This window comes from Vipera ursinii (genome assembly GCF_947247035.1).
Source record: "Vipera ursinii genome assembly, chromosome: 2".
Classification (NCBI taxonomy): domain Eukaryota; kingdom Metazoa; phylum Chordata; class Lepidosauria; order Squamata; family Viperidae; genus Vipera; species Vipera ursinii.
This window is the reverse complement of record NC_139513.1, coordinates 188,635,217-188,655,497: the sequence shown is the minus strand read 5'-3', so window position 1 is coordinate 188,655,497 and position 20,281 is coordinate 188,635,217. Positions and strand designations below refer to the sequence as shown.

Sequence of the window (20,281 nt, the reverse complement as noted above, 5' to 3'; positions counted from 1 at the left end):
AATGTACATAATTTCTCTCAGGGCCACTTTGAAGGATTGGTCCTTGTGAACACTTTTAGCAGTGGGTTTCAACCTTTTGGTCATACCATGTTTGCTGTTGATTATTGTTTGATATCTAGATTATGTTATTCCACACAACACTCCATTTTGCATTTATTATTTATATAAGACTACTGGGAGAGACCATGATATCTTTGAAGTATATTGTCACTATATGCTGATGTCTAGTAGTCTTACTGTCTGTCTCAAAAGAAGCCATTGATTCCTTTAATCAGGCTTAACATCAATGGTTGATTAAGTATCTTCTAGTATACCCTTTTATGTATTTCTCTACCTTGGCAAGTTTAAGATGGGTGAACCAATTTCCAGAATTCCCCAGTCAGCATTACTACTTCAGTGTAAGGGGACAGCTGCATAAACAACTTCCTAGCATAGCTTAGTATAGCATACTATTTGCATTCCTTTTAACAAATGTAAGGAAACCTAACTGGTATACAAGTATGTCAAAGAGCCTAGATCCATGGTGGCGAACCTATGGTACGCGTGCCACAGGTGGCAAGCAGAGCCCTCTCTGTAGGCACACACGCCATCACCCCAGTCCTAGGCCTTCACCTGGGTTTTATAAAACCTTTTCACTTTAGGCCTCCGCCGCCATGTGCAAAAAAAAAAGTTCAATCAATCAATCAATTTCAACTTCTCACAGGAAAAAAAAAGATCTCGCAAAGTTGGAATTGATTGATTGAACTTTTTAGTCCCACCCAGTCTGCCGTTAGCACTGCAGCCATGCCCACCCAATGGGCCACACCCACCCAATGGGCCACGCCTACCCAGCACCCAACGATACATAAGCAGGTTTTGGGTTGCAGTTTGGGCACTCTGTCTCTAAAAGGTTCACCATCACTGGCCTAGATATACCATTGACATGGGGAAGAAAAGTGTATGTCTATGAAACTTAAGAGAAAGGGAAAGGATGCAATCATCTGAATGAAGGTAACCTGCTCTTGTGAAGTGGGTGGAGATTTTGAAGACATGCATAGATATAGGTTTAATTATAACAAAAAAGTTTAAACTAATATCAGAAAGTATGAATCAGTGTCATCCACATTATTTTATATTGAAAATGAAAGTAGGAAACTATAATTAGATGATACTTCAGTAAAGTATGACAATGGGAGATCTATAGATGGAGAAAACCATGCAACCTTTTGAATACATCAGAAGCAGGGGAAATATTCTGAGAAGGAAAAGAAAATAGAAAAAAATTGGATCATTTGGACAAATCAAGAATGCCATTTGGAGTAGAGAAAAATGTTTATTTGTTCTGAATAGATGGTTTATTCATGCACCAAGATAAAAAAGAATGATTAAAATGAGACTGAGTTGATAGATTATAATAAAAGGTTTAGAGAGATAGTAGTGAAGGATACAAGAATGCTAAGAGTTTCTGAATATGAGACAGATAGCTATTTCATAGTATCAAGAGTAGATCTTGGGAAAATAGACAAAAAGATGTAAAAGATGGATAGAAAGATATAAAAGAGCCTAGAGTGAAATTTAAAATGGTAGTAATAGAATGGATGAGTCCTGTAGATCAGAGGTCCCCAACCTTTTGGACACCAGGTACCGGGTCCATGGAGAGAGGTTTAACTGCGTACCGGAGGGTGCGTGGTTATGTGTGCTGCCTGCGTCTCACGGATGGGGCTTGGCTTGTTTGCGCAGACCAGTTGTTGGCATGCTGTGGCCCAGTACTGGTCCACGGAATGGGGGTTGGGGACCCCTGCTGTAGATAGATCAGTATAAATTTAGAATATAATTAATCTTGCAACAGGATGAGTGAAAAGTGAATGCAACAGATTTTCCTTTAAAATGAATGGAAAGTAAATGCAAGAAAAGAAGGGTTGGCACTTAGTGAAAAGAATTATGTGAAAGAAGCAAAGGAAGGAGAAAGAGGTGGAGAGGGAGAAGGAATGGTGTAGAGAGAAAGATGGCCTCAGAACAGAATGGCATTGGAAGACATGCAGCACAACAGCTGAGCAGCAGCTGAAATAGTGCAACACAACATATTTCAGCATCAACTCAAGAGGAAGCAAAAAGACAATAAATGAATAAATAAATAAATAAATAATTCCTGAATAAATCTCATTGTTTTTTAAAAAAAACACCAAATATTGATTTTTTAATTAAACTTTAATTTTTTAAAAAAAAATAGATTTTGAAATTTTTGAATTTTAAAAAATCCCATTCCATTGCAAGTGCCCTGCAAGGTTTATAGGCAGTTCATTCATTCATAAGATGCAAGTAATATCAGCACTTCTATTCCCCAGGTAATTGGGGCCAGAAATGTGTTTTTTCTTTTTTGTATTTTGTTTTTATTCATTTCTGTTATTTTTCCCTCTCTGTTCTCGATTTTTAAAAGAACAAAGGGTCCAAAGACTAAAAAATTAGATCATTTTATTACCAAAAAATAAAACCCTTCATAAAACCATTTTTTAAAAAATATTTTTTAAAAAAAATCTAAATTTTTAAGATTTTTAAAATTTTAAAAGATAGGAGGGACCGAAAGGCTACTAAAATACACAAAATTAGACAAAATTAGAAATGCTGCTAAGAGACAATACCCTGCCTTGGAACTACTGGGAGCAATTGAGAATTTGCTATTGTTTTTTAAACTTTCACAATAATTGAGAGCTTGTTGTTGTTCAATTATTGACCCCATGAACAACATTCCTCCAGGCCTTCCTCTCCTCAACCACCTTCTATGTATCAATTGTATTTTAATCGGGCATGCATTTAATTATCTTTTAGTTTTTGTAAATTTCTGTGTTTTATTCTTGCCCTGTACACTGCCCTGAGTTCTCCGGGAGAAGGGCGGTATAGAAATATTAATAAATTAAATTAAATTAAATTAAAATTCTGGAGTCCATTTAGGCTCACGCCTACTGCTTCAGTGACTCCATCCAGCCACCTCATTCTCTGTCGTCCCCTTCTTCTATTGCCCTCAATTTTTCCCAGCATTAGGCTCTTCTACAGTGAGTCCTTCCTTCTCATTAGGTGGCCAAAGTATTTGAGTTTCAACTTCAGAATCTGGTCTTCTAAAGAGCAGTCAGGGTTGATCTCCTCTAGGACTGACTGGTTTGATCGCCTTGCAGTCCAAGGGACTCGCAGGAGTCTTCTCCAGCACCATAGTTCAAAGGCCTCAATTCCTTGGCACTCAACCTTTCTTATGGTCCAGCTTTCACTGCCATACGTTGCAACTGGGAAAACCATAGCCTTGACTATACGCACTTTTGTTGGCAGGGTGATGTCTCTGCTTTTTAGTATGGTGTCAAGATTTGCCATGGCTTTCCTCCCCAGGAGGAAGCGTCTTTTAATTTCTTGGCTGCAGTCCCCATCTGCGGTGATCTTGGAGCCCAGGAAAATAAAATCTGTCACTACCTCCATTTCTTCCCCATCTATTTGCCAGGAATTGAGATGGCTGGATGCCATAATCTTGGTTTTCTTAATGTTGAGTTTCACCCAACTTTTGCACTCTTCTTCTTCACCCGCATCAAGAGGCTCTTTAGTTCTTCTTCACTTTCTGCCATTAGAGTGGTGTCATCTGCAGATCTTAGGTTGTTGATATTTCTCCCGGCAACTTTTGATTCATCCAGCCCTGCCTTTCTCATGATGTGCTCTGCATATAAGTTGAATAGGCAGGGTGACAGTATACAGCCTTACCGGACTCCTTTCCCAATTTTGAACCAATCAGTGGTTCCGTGTCCAGTTCTCATGGTTGCTTCTTGACCCGCATATAGCTTTCTCAAGAGACAAATGAGATGGTCTGGTACTCCCATCTTTTTAAGAACTTGCCACAATTTGTTGTGATCCACACAATCAAAGATTTAGCATAGTCAGTGAAGCAGAAGTAGATGTTTTTCTTTCTCCATGATCCAGCGTATGTTGGCAATTTGATCTCTAGTTCCTCTGCCTCTTTGAAATCCCTCCTGTACTTCAGGTAGTTCTTGATCCACATACTGCTGGAGTCTAGCTTATAGGATTTTAAGCATAACTTTACTAGCATGTGAAATGAGTGCAATGGTGCGATAGTTTGAACATTCTTTGTCATTGCCTTTCTTTGGGATTAGAATGTAAATTGAAATTTTCCAATTCTGTGGCCACTGTTGAGTTTTCCAAATTTGCTGGCAAATTGAGTGTAGCACATTTACTGCATCGTCTTTTAAGATTTTGAATAGCTCATCTGGAATACTGTCACCTCCGCTAGCTTTGTTGTTGCTCAGATTTGCTAAGGTTCACTTCACTTCACATTCTAGGATGTCTGGCTCGAGGTCAGTGACCACCCAATCGTGGTTATCTGGGACGTTAAGCTCATTCTTGTATAGTTCTTCTGTGTAGTTTTGCCACTTCTTCTTAATCTCTTCTGCCTCTGTTATGTCCCTGCCATTTTGGTCCTTTATCATGCCCATCTTTGCATGAAACGTTCCGTTCATATCTCCAATTTTCTTGAAAAGATCTCTGGTCCTCCCTATTCTATTGTTTTCTTCTATTTCTTTGCACTGTTCATTTAAGAAGGCATTCTTATCTCTTCTAGCTATTCTTTGGAAATTCTGCATTCAATTGGGCGTATCTTTCTCTTTCTCCCTTGCCTTTCGCTTCCCTTCTTTCCTCAGCTATTTGAAAAGCTTCCTCAGACAGCCATTTTGCTTTCTTGCATTTCTTTTTCTTTGGGATGGTTTTAGTTGCTACCTCTTGTACAATGTTGTGAACCCCGTCCATAATTCTTCAGGCACTCTGTCTATCAGATCTAATTCCTTAAATCTATTTGTCACCTCTACTGTGTATTCATCAGGGATATGATTTAGTTCATACCTGAGTGGCCTAGTGCTTTTCCCTACTTTCTTCAGTTTAAGCCTAAATTTTGCAACGAGAAGCTCATGATCTGAGCCAGTCAGCTCCTGGTCTTGTTTTTACTGACTGTATAGAGCTTCTACATCTTTGGCTGCAGAGCACATAGTCAATCTGATTTCTGTGTTGGCCTTCTGGTGATGTCCATGTGTAGAGCCGTCTCTTGGGTTGTTGGAAAAGAGTATTTGCTATGACCATCGTATTCTCTTGACAAAATTCTATCAGCCTGTGCCCTGCTTCATTTTGTACTCCAAGGCCAAACTTGCCTATTATTCTGGTTATCTTTTGGCTTCCTACTCTAGCATTCCAATCCCCCATGATGATAAGGACATCTTTTTTTGGTGTTAGTTCTATAAGGTGCTGTAGGGCTTCACAGAACCAGTCAACTTCATCCTCTTCAGCACCAGTGGTGCTTGGACTATTGTGATATTGAATTGTTTGCCTTGGATTCGCATTGAGATCATGCTGTCATTTTGGGGATTGTATCCCAGTATTGCTTTTCCTACTCTTTTATTGACTAGGAAGGCTACTCCATTTCTTCTGAGGGATTCTTGCCCACAGTAGTATACCTGATGGTCATCTGAATTAAATTCACCCATTCCTGTCCATTTTAGTTCGCTGATTCCTAAGATGTCGATGTTCAGTCTTGTTATCTCTTGTTTGACCATGTCCAGCTTGCCTTGATTCATGGATATTACATTCCAAGGTCCTATGGAGAATAAATCTTTACAGCATCGGACTTTCCTTTAATCACCAGATGCATCTACAGATGAACGTCCTTTCGGCTTTGGCCCAGTCGCTTGATTCTTTCTGGCGCTACTAGTACTAGCCCTCTGCTCTTCCCCAGTAGCATATTGGACAACTTCTGACTTGAGGAGCTCATCTTCCAGTGTCATATCTTTTTGCCTTTTGGTACTGTCCATGGGCTTTTCATGGCAAAGATACTGGAGTGGTTTGCCATTTCCTTCTCCAGTGGATCACATTTTGTCAGAACTCTTTGCTATGACCTGTCCGTCTTGGGTGGCCCTGCACAGCATAGCTCTTAGCTTCATTGAGTTACGCAAGCCCCTTCACTGCAACAAGGCAGTAATCCATAAAGGGGAATTGAGAGCTAAGACAGGGCTTTTCAACCTTTTCACCCATTGTACCACTTTTAGGATATGGCAACATCCACGTACCACCAGTCACCTAGCAAGGTGTCAAAAACTTAATGACCAAAAAAAGAGGAAAAAAGTGATGAAGTACAGGTAGTCCTCGACTTACAACAGTTCGCTTAGTGACTGTTTGAAGTTACAATGGCACTGAAAAAAGTGCCCCCCAAGCCACAGCCAAGTAAGACACCTGCCTGCCCACCTGGCGGTGCTCTTCCTCCTGTTCGAGGTTTTCATTGTTGTGAGCATTTCTGTTGAGGATTGGCAGCAAAGGGTGGGATGGGGGTGTTTGGTTTTTATTTCCCCCCCCCTCTGCTGGGTGGTTGCAGCAGGTTTTGGTCACTTCATATGACCCTGGGACACTGTGACCATCATAAATATGAATCAGTTCCCAAGCATCTGAATGTAAATCAGAAGACCCTGGAGATGCTGCAACATTCCAGTTGATTGGCGCTTCTTCTGGGCTCAGCGGAAGCGCCAGGATCAGCGCTGAGCTCCAGCTGGAAAGTGGCACTGATCTTGGCGCTTCCACTGAGACCTGACAGCCCTGCAGCTCCAGCCGTCTCTCGCTCAGGCTTGTGCGGTGCTGCCACAGTTTCAGCTCATTCCCCTCCCCCGCTACCACTTTTCTAGGATGGTTGCATACCATCTGCCAGGTGCCAATGTACCACAGGTGGTACCTGTACCACTGGTTGAAAAGCCCTGAGCTAAGACATTAGTTTTTCTTATAGTCTTTTCATTTCTTCCCTCTGTGGATTACAAACTATATCCTGAAGAAGATCTGATATGTCTTTGAGGTATTACAATTAAAGCATTTGCAAGAAAAATAAAATACTCATGGAAAAAACATAATCATGGAAAAAAGATTAATACTGTTGTGATTTGCAAAATAAGTGCCATGCATGTATTCATGCCCATAGAAGACAAGTCATTCCACTCTGAGACTCAAAAAAGGAGAAGCTCCAATTAAAGGAAGAAGACCATAATCAAACTGAATACAGTAGAGAACAAACAACTAGAAAAAATGAAGCTTTAGAGATAAACTGATGGCAACTTGTCACTCATAGAAAAAGAAAAATCAAGAACAATGTCTATGCGATCTAGCCCAGTCCCACTAGAGCAGGTATGTCAAACTCGTGATGACGCGCGACGTATCGTGACTTTTTTCACATTGCCGTCAATGGGGTGGGCGCGGTTTCATTGTGATGCATCTGGCCCATGGGCCAGCAGTTTGACATGCCTGCCCTAGAGCTAAGTGATCATTTTCATATCCTTTCCCTGGAAGAAAGCATGCAGTCATGTGGAGAAGAGACACCGTCAAGTTTACCAGTGACAGGAAGAAAAGTAGCCCAGACTTCCCCAAGGGGGGGAAGAGAGTTGTGTGTTGTTGATTGGCAAGTCACTTTTCAGAGGAATTGAATCACCAATTTGTAGAACAGACAATCTATCAAGAGAAGTATGCTGTCCCCTAGCAAGAAAGATGAAAGATGTGACTGATAGGCTTACTAAAATCTAGACTATATGTTCTACAGAATAGTGCCAAAGTGTATGCAGCTACCCTGATGTGGAAAAAAACGAAACAAAAAATACTTGATGGAATGACGGACAAAAATAGGCTGCGGATGAGGGGGGGAAATGCATACTGCAAAAATAAGAATGAGAGAAAGATATATAAAGAGAATAAAGATAGTTAAAGAATTGGAATCAAAAAGAACAACAATTAAGATTAAAAGAGACAGACAAATATAGAGCAAGGTTTAGTTCTAATGATTTTGGAAGGGAACAAAAAGAGGAAACAAGTAGCTTGCAGCAGAACGAATAGAATTAAAAACAATTTGGGGTAAAATTGAAGAGGCAGAACACCAGAGGGAGTATTTTACAGATTTGTATGGGAATGATATGTTGCGAAGTCAAACTGAAAAAAATGCTTTAAATTTTATTGCCCAAGAAAAAATAGATGAAAGGAATTCAAGGCTGTGAGAATGCTGAAAAATACTAAGGCTCCAGGAGAAATATTACAGTGGGACACGTATTAGGTGATGAAGGTGGTTTGTGTAGGGAATGGTTGTGGTTGTGCATCTTGTTTAATGGTTGTGTAAAGATTGTTTGTGTGCCTGATTATTCTACTGCTCCAAGGAGATAAAAAAAAAGAGTGAGTGCAAAACTGCAGTGAGATTACTACACTAAATGTGCTTTGTCAGGTCCTGGTGGAATGGGGCAAGGATGATAATGATCAAAGATAATAATTATTTGGGAATTACATATTTTGGGACAATACTTTGCCAGGTAGGGCGAGAGAAAGGTATAGATGTGAGAAAGCTCATTTCATGCCTACTGATATAGAGAAAGCATATGAAAAAGTGATTGGGCAGAATTAAGATACTTTACACCAGGGGTGTCAAACTCAATTTCACTGAGGGCCGCATCAGCATTGCAGTTGCCCTCAGGGGGCCGGGTGGGTATGGCCTGGGTGGATGTGGCCTACTTGGTGGGCGTGGCTAGAGTGCATATGGCCTACTGGGTGGGCATGGCCAGCTCTACATCGTTCGCATCAAGGGTGCCTATGGGGGCCTGGGCAGGAGTGGGACAGATCTGAGAGTCTCTGGCAGAAGGAGGGTCTCTGGGTCAGGGCCAAAGCAGTGGGGGCCGTTCCCTCACTGTTTCCAGGATGGCTTCGCGGGCCACATGAAACCACTTTGCGGGCCGGATCTGGCCCCCGGCCTTGTGTTTGACATATCTGCTTTACACAAATATGGAGCTGAAAGTTGTTAGCACAATGTAAAAAAAAGCAATATATGATGGAAGAAAAGCATGAACTAAAAGCATAAATTGAATGCTTAGCAAATTGTTTAATACTGAGCAGGGAAAATGACAAAGAAATGTAGATGAATTAAAGTATTTTAGCAGAATGCTGGTGAATAAATAGTATGTGGATATATTGCAATGAACGTTTGTCAAAAGGAACAAAACTGGCATTGCATAAGAAAGTCATTTTCCCACTTAATTGTGTGTAATTAGAGCTGGGGAAATCTAAAAGTTCAGTGCAATGGGAAAACTAGAATATAGGGTAACACACAGGTGGGATTCAAATATGTGAACAACCAGTTCTCTGTGTGGATGCCACTTCCAGAAGTCCTGGGGAACAAAAAATTAGCTACCGGTTCTGCCGAACTGGTGCAAACTGGCTGAATCCCACCACTGGTAAAACAAGAAGAAAAGGTGAAGATTGAATAGATCAATGGACAGGTAATGCAAGCGTGAGTGACTGATATACAAAAAAGTATATGGAGGTGGTTTGGTGATATAAAGAGAATGTATGAAGTCTGAGTCTTCAGAGAGATGTGTTAAAGTAGTACAAATGAAAGAAGATGATCAAGAAAAGTTATGGCTGAACGAAATTTATATGTTTAAGAAACAAAGGGCAGTTTACCAAGCAGTTGTATGAATGTGGCGACTTAAGAATGGTTTGTAGGGTTCTGAAGGTATACAGAGGTGTGATGAGTGGTGCTATTGCAAACTATATTTATTTCCATTCCTTTTTCTTACCTCATGGTTTATTTCTTTGGCTTACTATTCCTTAGTTCTTTTCTGCACTTTGCAGAACACTGTTTTCCCCAAAAGGAAATAATGGCAGGATGGATTTTTGCATGTTTAAGAAATTATTTGAGGGTTCATTTGCTATGATAAAACATTTGAGAATTCAGTTGATTAGCTTATAGTTACTTCATATTTTTCTTTGCCATGTCCAGTTTTATCCCTTCTATACAATTGTTCTACAGATTAATTCCTCAACTCTCTAAAGAAGATCTATATGAAATCACTACTAAGTTCTTCAGTGGTGATTACGTGGAAAAGTCTCCTGTCTATGTTCCTTCTTTAGGAAAAGATAATTTCTCCTGATTGCTAAACTGCCCTATGAGGGTAATTTAATCACTCATGTAATAATGTCTATGAGAAGAATAGAGATCCACTGGAACCAAAGCAATAAAGGTCTGAAACAAAATTTCTTTATAGTATTAAAATGCTCTCTAACAATGACCTCTGGGGTCCCAGCCAAACAGACTAAGATCCCAGAGAAGAGGTTGGCAAAGGAGAGAAGCAGTGCATAACGAAGCACTGATTACATTACGGACGCAGGAAAATCGCCCAACTCCATAGCTTCAGCCAAAAGATAGGCATTCCTTTTAGTATTATCATTAGATGGTTTTATTCACACTACTTGAAATGCAAGCCTGGGTCTTGTTATCTGCTACTTTCTTCTTCATTCCTCAGGGTCACTTTAAGCTGAATTATGATATCAAAGGACATTCTGAATTCCAACAAGTTTCTTATTTTTCTGCAATTGTGCTTACACGGGAAACATGTTTTAAATATGAACAATCAAAATTTCAACTAAGAAAATCTATTTGAAAGAACTTTAACTTTCAAACTTTGCATCTGTGATTGCATTAGTCTAATGTATAATATCTAGTCGCAGGAAAGAATATGACCAATATCAAAGATATTTCAAATTTTAATTAAATCAGTAACTCAATTGGCATAAACTATATAAAATATTACTATTAACAATGTTAACTTTGTTCATTAAAATGGCCTAGTAATAATTTAATTTTACTGTTGAAACTGAATGGAAAACATCAAAAAGAAAAGGAAAACCATAGAAGCAGAAGCAACAGAAGCACTAACAATTATAATAATGATAACAGATATATTTGGGTTACCCAATTTAGGCTCAGATATATCCCATATCTTAACTATATTAAAAAAATAGTAGAAATTAGTATGAGCAGGTATTACTATAAGTTATACATATGGAAAAACCTAAGACCATCATTTGGGAACAAAATCTGAAAAACCTTAAAGCAGGAACACCCTTCATACTGCATAAGTTCTATGGCAAGTTCAGATAGATTGATTGAGGGAGTTCTGTACAAAGGAGAAAAATATTTATGCGAAGCAGTGCACACAAACACACACACCTTACTTTGATTATAATGAAGCTGATTGTTGGAGTTTGGAGCTTGAGGCAGTAGTACGAGAGATGAAATCACGTTTTTCCCCTCAAATGAAATCAGTTTTTTGTTCAACCAATTCACAAAGCTGCTCATGATGGGAGGCAGAGCCTCATCAGGAAGCAAATACTAAAATTAAAGGTTTCTCTTTCTGTATATCTAGTCTTTTTACAACCCAAGAGTTGTGACTAGCTGAACTTGCAAGGATCAGTAGCAGTTTTGAACAAAACACTTTCCTTCCCAATCATGACATTTTACACAAATGTCAAAAGGGTCATTTTGTCTGCCTCCTGTTTTTATCACTGCTGCTTCACTGAAACGCTTTCCAGCACTCTACAGCTCAGGAGGAAGTGATCAGAATGAGAACTTCATGAAAGCCCAAGGATCAAGGCAGACTGAATCCTGACTGATAGATAGATTCCTCCCTGGAGAAATAGAAGTCTCTTCTCCCAGCCTCTTTATCCGTGCCTCAACCAAAGTCAATGTCCACTGTAATGTAATGGCTGGGAAGGAGAATCATAAACAACCACCTCAAAAAGAAATAAAACCATTTATTAAAGATAATTACATTTTATTAATAGTGGAATTCCCAGATTGTTGAATAATAACTCAATACTTTTTTCACTGCTTAGGTAATTAACATATGATTTGATTAAAAAAAACTCTTCTTATAATCATAGCAGATAAATGTGAACTGCTTGATGAACCATAGCTCATCACTGTTTATTATCAAATAATAAAGAAAACTAGAACGATGCTGAAAAATCATCTTCATTCCAATTTTGGGTAGAATACCAGGGTGCAGGAAAAGGAAGTCACCTTTTTTGTAATTCATTTTCTTTTCAGTAAGCAATTACCAGTTGGCTGTGCAGGTCCAAGTGATTCTTATTTAATGAGAAGGAACAGTAAGCAAGCTTATTTTACTGCTTGTATGTACATTCAACAAAAGACAGTGATAAGATGACTTTCCCGTACTCTGGCACAAAGGAAAGTGAAATGAAGGAACACAACTTACTGCTCTGGCTGTGCACTCTTTCAAGTTTTACGAGAGCTCTGTTACTCCTTAGTAAATATGAATGATCAGGCAACATTACATTTATAAAAAATTTTTTTTACAAATTCTGTTCTTTTTCCCTCAGGCACTTCTATTCATTTATAACATCAGAAATTAAAAGTAGGTTGTTAAAATATTACACAGAGTTCTAGTTCTACAGTACATGTCTAATGAGTCTTGTATGTGTCACTGAGAACTGGTTTGGTGTAGTAGTTAAAAGTACTCTGCAAGAAACAAGGAGACTGTGAATTCAAATCCCATCTGAAGCCAGCTGGGTGACCTTGGTCCAGGCCCTCTCTCTCAGCCTTGGATGTAGTCAAGGACAAACAACTTCCATGATCTTACCGAGAAAACCAAAAGGATTTGTCCAGACAGTCACTAGGAGTCAAGATTGATTCAAAGCCACAAGAAAAGAAGTATCGTGATGTATTCAGTGATTATTTGGTAGTTAGTAAGGTGCTTATCTGTATATTACTATGATCTGAGTAAGTTGGAAAGCCAGACAAGAGAGTTTTCACATCTACAGGTGGCCCTTGTTTAACAACTGTTCACTCAGTGACCATTCAAGTGTATGACAGCACTGAACAATGTATGACCACTCCTTATGGCCATCGGTGTCCCCATCGTGATTTGTGACCTTTCCTTTCAGATTCAATGGGAAGGGGAATCAATGGAGAAGCTGGCAAGAAGTCACAAGTCTTACTTTTACTTTTTTTACTTTTATTAAATTTGTATACCGCCCTTCTCCCGAAGGACTCAGGCAGTGAACAGGGCATATATAAATAGAGAATACAAAAATTAAAAGGAATTAAATAATCGCCCAGATAAAAACAATAACAGTATAAAAACCCCATTAAAAATCCTAACATCCCCCATCAGGCCAGGCCAGCTTGTTCAAATAAGTGGGTCTTCAGACCGCGTCAGAAGGAGTGAAGGTCCGGTGCCGTCCGGAGCTCGACCGGCAGCTGGTTCCATAAAGCCGGAGCGCCCACAGAGAAGGCCCTCCCCCTGGGGGCCGCCAGCCGACATTCTCTGACTGGAGGCACCCTGAGGAGGCTCTCTCTGTGGGAGCGCACAAGTCAAGTGAGGTTCTTGCTTAATAACACATATAGTCCTCATTTAACAACAATAACCAGGAGAGCCATAACTGCCCTTGCCAAGTAGCACATCATCTGGTCTTTTCCATTTATAACCATGTTGTGTAACAATGGAGTTTCTGTTCCTAATTAGCAGTGAGGACTACCTGTATTCCATTTCTCATTAGCTTCTGTCTGCTGCCCTATTGGTCGAACAGTATGGCATGGACAGGAGTTGTGAAAGAATAAGGGCAGAACAGCACAGAGTAGATGAAGGCATCTTTCAGAAGGGATATTGTGGTGACAAAGGAGCTGAACGGGGCACTTGCCCCAGTGTGAGTTTCATTTAATCTGCTTAGCTGTATTTTAATCCCCAACCTTCGCTTTAAAGCATCTGCAATGTTTGTTTTTTCAAAAAACCTACAGAGGAATATAAGTACTGTAGTAGAAGTATAATTCCTCTTTAAAACATGGCTTTTCAGAAGAGAAAAACAGCAGTTATGAAAAACAGCTAGGTAAAGGTAAAGGTTCCCCCGCACATGCATGCTAGTCATTGCCGACTCTAGGGGCCGGTGCTCATCTCCGTTTCAAAGCCGAAGAGCCAGCGCTTGTCCGAGGACATCTCCGTGGTCATGTGGCCAGCATGGCTAGACGCCAAAGGCGCATGGAACGCTGTTACCTTCCCACCGTAGTGGTCCCTATTTTTCTACTTGCATTTTTACGTGCTTTCGAACTGCTAGGTTGGCAGAAGCTGGGACGAGTAACAGGCGCTCACTCTGTTACGCAGCACTCGGGATTTGACCCGCCAGACTGCCGACCATCTGATCGACAAGCTCAGCGTCCTAACCCACTGAGCCACCGCGTCCCTTGAAAAACAGCTAGTTTATGCTAATTTAGGTTCTCAGATCCTGTTATTTTGGTATGAAAACAAAAAATTGTCAGTGCTATTCCATATGAGAAACTACTTCAAATAAGCCAAGAAGACTACACCACCTGGTATAGTGCATACATGTGCAATCAATCATACACTTTAATATAGCCACAGTTAATATTTCTATCTTTCATCAAAACTAGACAAAATGTCTCCCAAGAAAACTGCAATTTTTATACATAATAAAACATTCAATCTCTGTAAAGTTTTGTATATACTTTACAAGTATATGTGAGAACGCTGCTATGTTTCTTGTTAGCTTCTGCATTAGCTTTGTTAGATTAGAAAGGTCTTGTGCATAAGTTGGGTAAACTGGGTGAGATCTAACTGTGGAAATCCAGGGAAAGTAACCTATAGTAAAATGAAATTGGATTTTCAACATTGTTGAAGGCTAATTTATTTATTCCAAGCATTTCCATTTATTAAGACCAGTTTTCATTGACATTTTCCTATTAGACTAAGAAGTGTTCTTGGATCCAAACAGTATTTTACCAGTTGCATCAGGCTCTGCACTAGAAGCTGGGAATGCTTAACGTTGTTTCTGAAATGTTTCTCAAAACAACAGTGTTTGTTTAAGAGTACACTGACTGTTATGTTTGAAAAAAGCTAACATGATGTCCACAAAGGGAAACAACCATGTTAATACAGAATTGGATGGTGTAATTAACAAAAAATAAAAGTTTTTATCAGTATAACAAACATTAAATATTTTTATATGGATATATACCATGATACTTTCAATTTCAGTTTCTAATTTTGAATTTTTCTTTTAAAAAGCTGATGATGAGATGAAAACTTCATTTATTATTATAAATATGTGACTTATACTCAAACAGAAACAACCCATGTTCATTTGCTTCAGGGAGTTGAAATAGTTTCTGTTAATACTTTTTTCTGCATATCATCAATTTGCTTTTGATTCATATTTCTTCTATTGTCACTGTAAGCTTACTTGTTGTTTTTTCTTTCTTTTTCTTCATGCTGTCGTTTAGAGCCCTACAGAGAGACAAGTATGGGAGTAAAGCTAAACATTGCATATCAAATGTAATTTTTTTAGTTCACTTTTTAATGCATCATATATCAGTGATGTACATATTTAAAACAATTCATCTCTCACAATACAGAATCAAGAATAAGCCATATTTTATAACTATATACAGATAATAGATATGTTGTGTCTGTTTCATTTTGTCTTTCATCCAGTATGTTTAGTTTTGTGTGTATATGAGAATGACATTTCTTTTTAATTAAGAATATTTTTGTCTGCAAAGTCATGCTGTTTTCTTGCTGTGGCACATTTCATGAGAACTGTATTTCATTTTCAATGCAAGGAAATCTTTTATTTTCCTCAAATATATAAAAATGGTAACTTCCAACTAATAATTGTATGCTTTTGCTGAAAAAGCAAGGAGCAATGCCTTAATGGATAGGCATAACCAGTCATCCACTAATCAGCTCCAATCATTATGAGGATTGTTAATACCAATTTAAACTACAAAAATGAATGATTTTTTTCTGCATCTGTAATGGCTATTTTTCACTCATACATTATTCTGTCTATATGAAATACAGACACTATAACACCCAAATTTCAGTTTGTTAAAATAAGCCCGAAAGCATGGGAGGAAAACTTGGGGAAAAATGTACTTGAGATCAGAAAAATTGCAAGGTCTGCATGTAACGACACTCCCCAGTCCATAGTGCCTCACAGATGCAGACTGAATTCATTGTTTTCAGAAAGTTTGTCTTCTGAAAGTGAATGGCCAATAAATGGTCAGCAATTTACTTCAACAAAACAGTGCTGGTTTAGCCTCATCCCGCTCTTTCTGGCAATAGCATCTGAATTAATAGAAAAATGTGAACCTTTGCATGTCTCATCTTTTGCATGCATTTAAAAGATTATAATATTAGGGATATTCAGATGGATCATGAGTACTTGAAGACTGTCAGTTACTCTAAATAAGGGTTATCACGCAGAAGTTGCAGTGAGATGCTTTTTTGGTACTTCCAACTCCAGCTATTTGAGAAGTATGTTGATTCACATGACTGACAGAACCAAATAGGAACCATATCACAATACTTTTAATAGAATCAGCTAAGAAAAGGAGCTAGTTTTTGAATGTCATAGTGCTTGCCCCTAATGTTAAAAAGAACAAAAGTATGTTTTTTGTGTTGTATGACAAAACCCAGTTTGCAGTATGTTACTATCTAAAGATGCTCTCAGCTAGGAACTCAGTTACTTTGCATCTACCAGGAAAGTGTGAAGATGCAGCTAGGCATGCTAGGACAAAGCAACAGTGCTTATGCCCCATTAAAAATACCAAAGCTTCAAATCTCAGTCATTAGTAAAAAATTAATGCAAAGAACAGAAAACATCTACTGTAATAAATCTGGATATGTCTTATAGTTGTCTGACAGAAGCAAAACTACTATGTAGTCTTGGTCAGTGTTTCTCAACCTATGCAAAATTAAGATGTGTGGACTACAACTTCCAGAAGTCCCCAGCCAGCAATCTACCATGTAATTTTCTCAGTGAACATTAAAGCTGGAAAAATAGTTTTCTCAAGAGGGTTTTTTTAACTGAAAATATACATTGATCTAAACCAGGTTCCCCCAAAGAAGTCAGTATTGACTCCCATCAATTGATGAGACGATGTCAGTGGGGCTATCCCAAGGGGTTGCTGTTGTTGCTGTTGTTATTATTAGTAGTGGTACTACTATTAGTAGTAGTACTATAAAAGTGGTATTATTTTTATATAATAAATATTTTGAAATTGATGAACAATGTAAAGCTTCATGAAAGGCTTGATGAGGTGAAGAGATTGGGGGACCCTGATCTAAATACTCACTGATGCTATAAATATCTCTCCTTCATGTTGTTGTCCACTATTAACAATTATCATCTTTGTAAAAGAGACTGAGACACAGGCTCACTATTTGCCTGTACTAAAATACTTTTTATTAAATGTTTGATAAACACTTTTTAAAAAATGCACAATTGTGCCAACATGTTATAAATTTATATAACTAATACCAAACAACATATTCTTATTGAGAGGCAATGGGCATCTGCTATTTATTGCATGAAAAAGAAACTCCACTTCTGGACATGTTTATATCTTCCAAAATAAGATAAAAGGCATCATCACTTTATTGCATTCTTCTAAAATGCTGCAGCAAAAGGGTTTTTTTAAAAGGGGGAGGAAGTATAATTATAGATGCAATGATTATCACAGTTCTGTAGATAGCAATCACTAAAGGTAAAGGTAAAGGTAAAGGCTTCCCTGCACATGCGTGCTAGTCGTTTCCAACTCTAGGGGCCGGTGCTCATCTCCGTTTCAAAGCCGAAGAGCCAGCGTTTGTCCGAGGACGTCTCTGTGGTCATGTGGCCAGCATGACTAGACACCAAAGGCGCACGGAACGCTGTTACCTTCCCACCGTAGTGGTCCCTATTTTTCTACTTGCATTTTTATGTGCTTTCGAACTGCTAGGTTGGCAGAAGCTGGGACGAGTAACAGGCGCTCACTCTGCTACGCAGCACTCAGGATTCGACCCGCCAAACTGCCGACCTTCTGATCGACAAGCTCAGTGTCCTAACCCACTAAGCCACCGCGTCCCTAGTAATCACTACCAAGTTAAAATAATGGATAGACCAGTATCCAAGGATATGTGTCAGCCACAGCAGAAGTGCTTTTTTGTTTTGGTTTTCCTTTACAATACTTCTGTAGCTGGGAGCTTTTATTTTTTGCTCCCATTGGCTTCAATAAGGAAAAAATGACAAAGGCAACATACAGTATATTTGTAAAGGAATGGAGTATGGAACTAAAGCCACCACTGATTTGACCTCAGAATTCCCCAGCATGTTTCTTCTTTGCCTTAATCATCTACCACTCTCAGGATAGCTATAGTGGTAGAAAGTACTACAGTTATCCAGAAGAAGTTACACTGAATCTAGGAAAGACTTACAGGTACCCTTAATGGTCTCTAGGTATGGATGTCCTCAGAGGGATTCCAAAATTGGAAAACCAGACTATAGGCTAGATTCAAAAGTCGAAAAGCATTCTGGGAAGAAAGCAGCAGCAAGCTACTTCCATATCATTCCAAGAAAACTGCATAGGCATGTCCCTGAAGTCATCTAGGGCTGAGTTTGACTTGAAGCTATATGCATATAGTCTGATTATGCAAGCTCATTGCCGAGAGGCAATTTGGAGAATTAATATTGTCAATGAAAAGTGATTTTTTAAAATGCTATAATGTCCCATTTAAAAAAAATCATTAATCTGATTTAAATAAGCAAAATTTTATATGAGAAAGGAATTTATTTAATTTGTACATATCAACTATAAAAGCAACCTCAAAACTAACAGAGGAATTAGTTAATTGCTGCTAGTGCTGGCCTCATTGCACTCCAAGTGGCCTTATTGTTTATATCTTTTGCTTGGAGAACTTGGTCATTTCTTTGCAGCATAATCATGAATATGTTTGTGATAGAACCCCCAGGGTTCACTGAATGTAGAAATCTTGTTGACTGTTTCTAGTTCAATGGATCAGTTAATCCTAACTAAGTCTGGGTCAAACAGGGCTAACCAGATGTGTTCTAGAGGTCCATCAGGAGAACAACAGAGAGAATGCCTCTTTTTCTCTCTTACATACTAGTTATCTATATTTAACGCATATAAGTCTTCCATGTTGGAGGTATGATACAGTCATTAATGCTATCAGTCATTAATGGCACCATTCTCCATATCTAAGCCACCTTTCCAATATTTTAATTGATGTGTCCTCCATACATTTTAGGGAACAAGGTGGCTCAGTGGGTTTAAGGCACATGTTATAGAAAGGAACGTTATAGAAAGGATGTTATAGAAGGGACGCGGTAGCTCAGTGGGTTAGGACGCTGAGCTTGTCGATCAGAAGGTCGGCAGTTTGGCGGGTCGAATCCTGAGTGCCGCATAACAGAGTGAGCGCCTGTTACTCGTCCCAGCTTCTGCCAACCTAGCAGTTCGAAAGCACGTAAAAATGCAAGTAGAAAAATAGGGACCACTACAGTGGGAAGGTAACAGTGTTCCATGCGCCTTTGGTGTCTAGTCATGCCGGCCACATGACCACGGAGACGTCCTCGGACAAGCGCTGGCTCTTCGGCTTTGAAACGGAGATGAGCACCGGCCCCTAGAGTCGGCAATGACTAGCATGCATGTGCGGGGGAACCTTTACCTTTTATCATACATTTTAACTATAATAATTTCTATAAGTTAATGCTAATATCATGTAGCTCTTTTGCATGCTCTTAATTTCAGGAGGAAACTTTACTTTCTAATAACAGAGCCAGTATAGCACAATATTTGTGCCATTCAATTGTGGAGAGCCCAATACTCTCTCTCAGTCCAATATGGCTCATAGAATTTTTATGGGAATAAAACGGTGGGGGGGACTTTTGTGCTCTCAGGAAAAAAGGGAAGGATTGAAACAATATTGCTAATTAAAGCATAATTGGATTTATGGTTTCTAAGTTTGCTATGCAGGAGATTTTGGTGCAACGACCTTTTAGAAGTTCGATTTTCCCACTTAATCTGAGATGAATGTACTCAGAAATGTATTCCACTGATTGAAATTTTATGCAGGCTTAGAAATACCATCCACTACTAGATTTGCTACTGGGTAGGAATGAAAAGAAGTAAGCAAACATCACTTGGTTTGCAGTACACTGGATTCTAGTGCTTTTTGCTTTAAAAACAATATGAAAAGAGATGTATCAGCAGTTTATTCAAATGTGTATTGTTAGGTCAAAAGGTCTGAATAGAAATAAAATAGTGATTAAGATCTCCTCCCCATCCCTATTGCCTGTCCTCCCTAAATGATTCTACAACCCCAATTTGCTGTGTCCTCCATCGGGACAGCCATACTATACCATGCCTTACTGATCAAATAGCTACCCAGGAATCTGAAGCAGTTATCTGAGTGGAAAGTAGGCTGAAATCTTATCTGGTTTAATGTCCAAAGGTAGCAGGGTTTGTTTGTTTTTTCCAAGAAAAACAAACTGAAAGCAATTTCAAATATTTATTCTTGCAATTGTGCTTAATGTAGAGAATCTTTATGTACATATTTATGTACATAGGTAAGGAAGAATGTGAATTACTTAGAAGCCCCCTTTAAAG

The 20,281-nt window shown here is 38.9% G+C and overlaps 2 protein-coding genes across 18 annotated transcripts in view; one reads left to right on the top strand and one right to left on the bottom strand.

Annotated features, from left to right (window-relative positions):
* ADGRL3 (adhesion G protein-coupled receptor L3) overlaps window positions 1-20,281 on the top strand; it is a gene marked incomplete at its 3' end in the record, with an annotated part of 394,935 nt that overhangs the window by 364,960 nt on the left and 9,694 nt on the right. For 4 of the 17 annotated variants that reach the window (XM_083351857.1, XM_083351855.1, XM_083351856.1 and 1 more), the window contains one exon: window positions 15,119-15,170. The exons of 11 other annotated variants lie outside the window; for them this stretch is intronic. In XM_083351857.1, coding sequence (XP_083207983.1) covers window positions 15,119-15,170 — 52 coding nt within the window. The remainder of the gene's footprint in view (window positions 1-15,118; window positions 15,171-20,281) is intronic. 2 more of the 17 variants (XM_083351865.1, XM_083351861.1) reach the window with 1 other exon arrangement.
* The window catches only part of SYCE3 (synaptonemal complex central element protein 3), a gene marked incomplete at both ends in the record, with an annotated part of 81,379 nt that continues 76,172 nt past the window's right edge, over window positions 15,075-20,281 (bottom strand). The window contains one exon of the mRNA XM_083351887.1: window positions 15,075-15,122. Within this exon, the coding sequence (XP_083208013.1) occupies window positions 15,075-15,122 (48 nt within the window). The remainder of the gene's footprint in view (window positions 15,123-20,281) is intronic.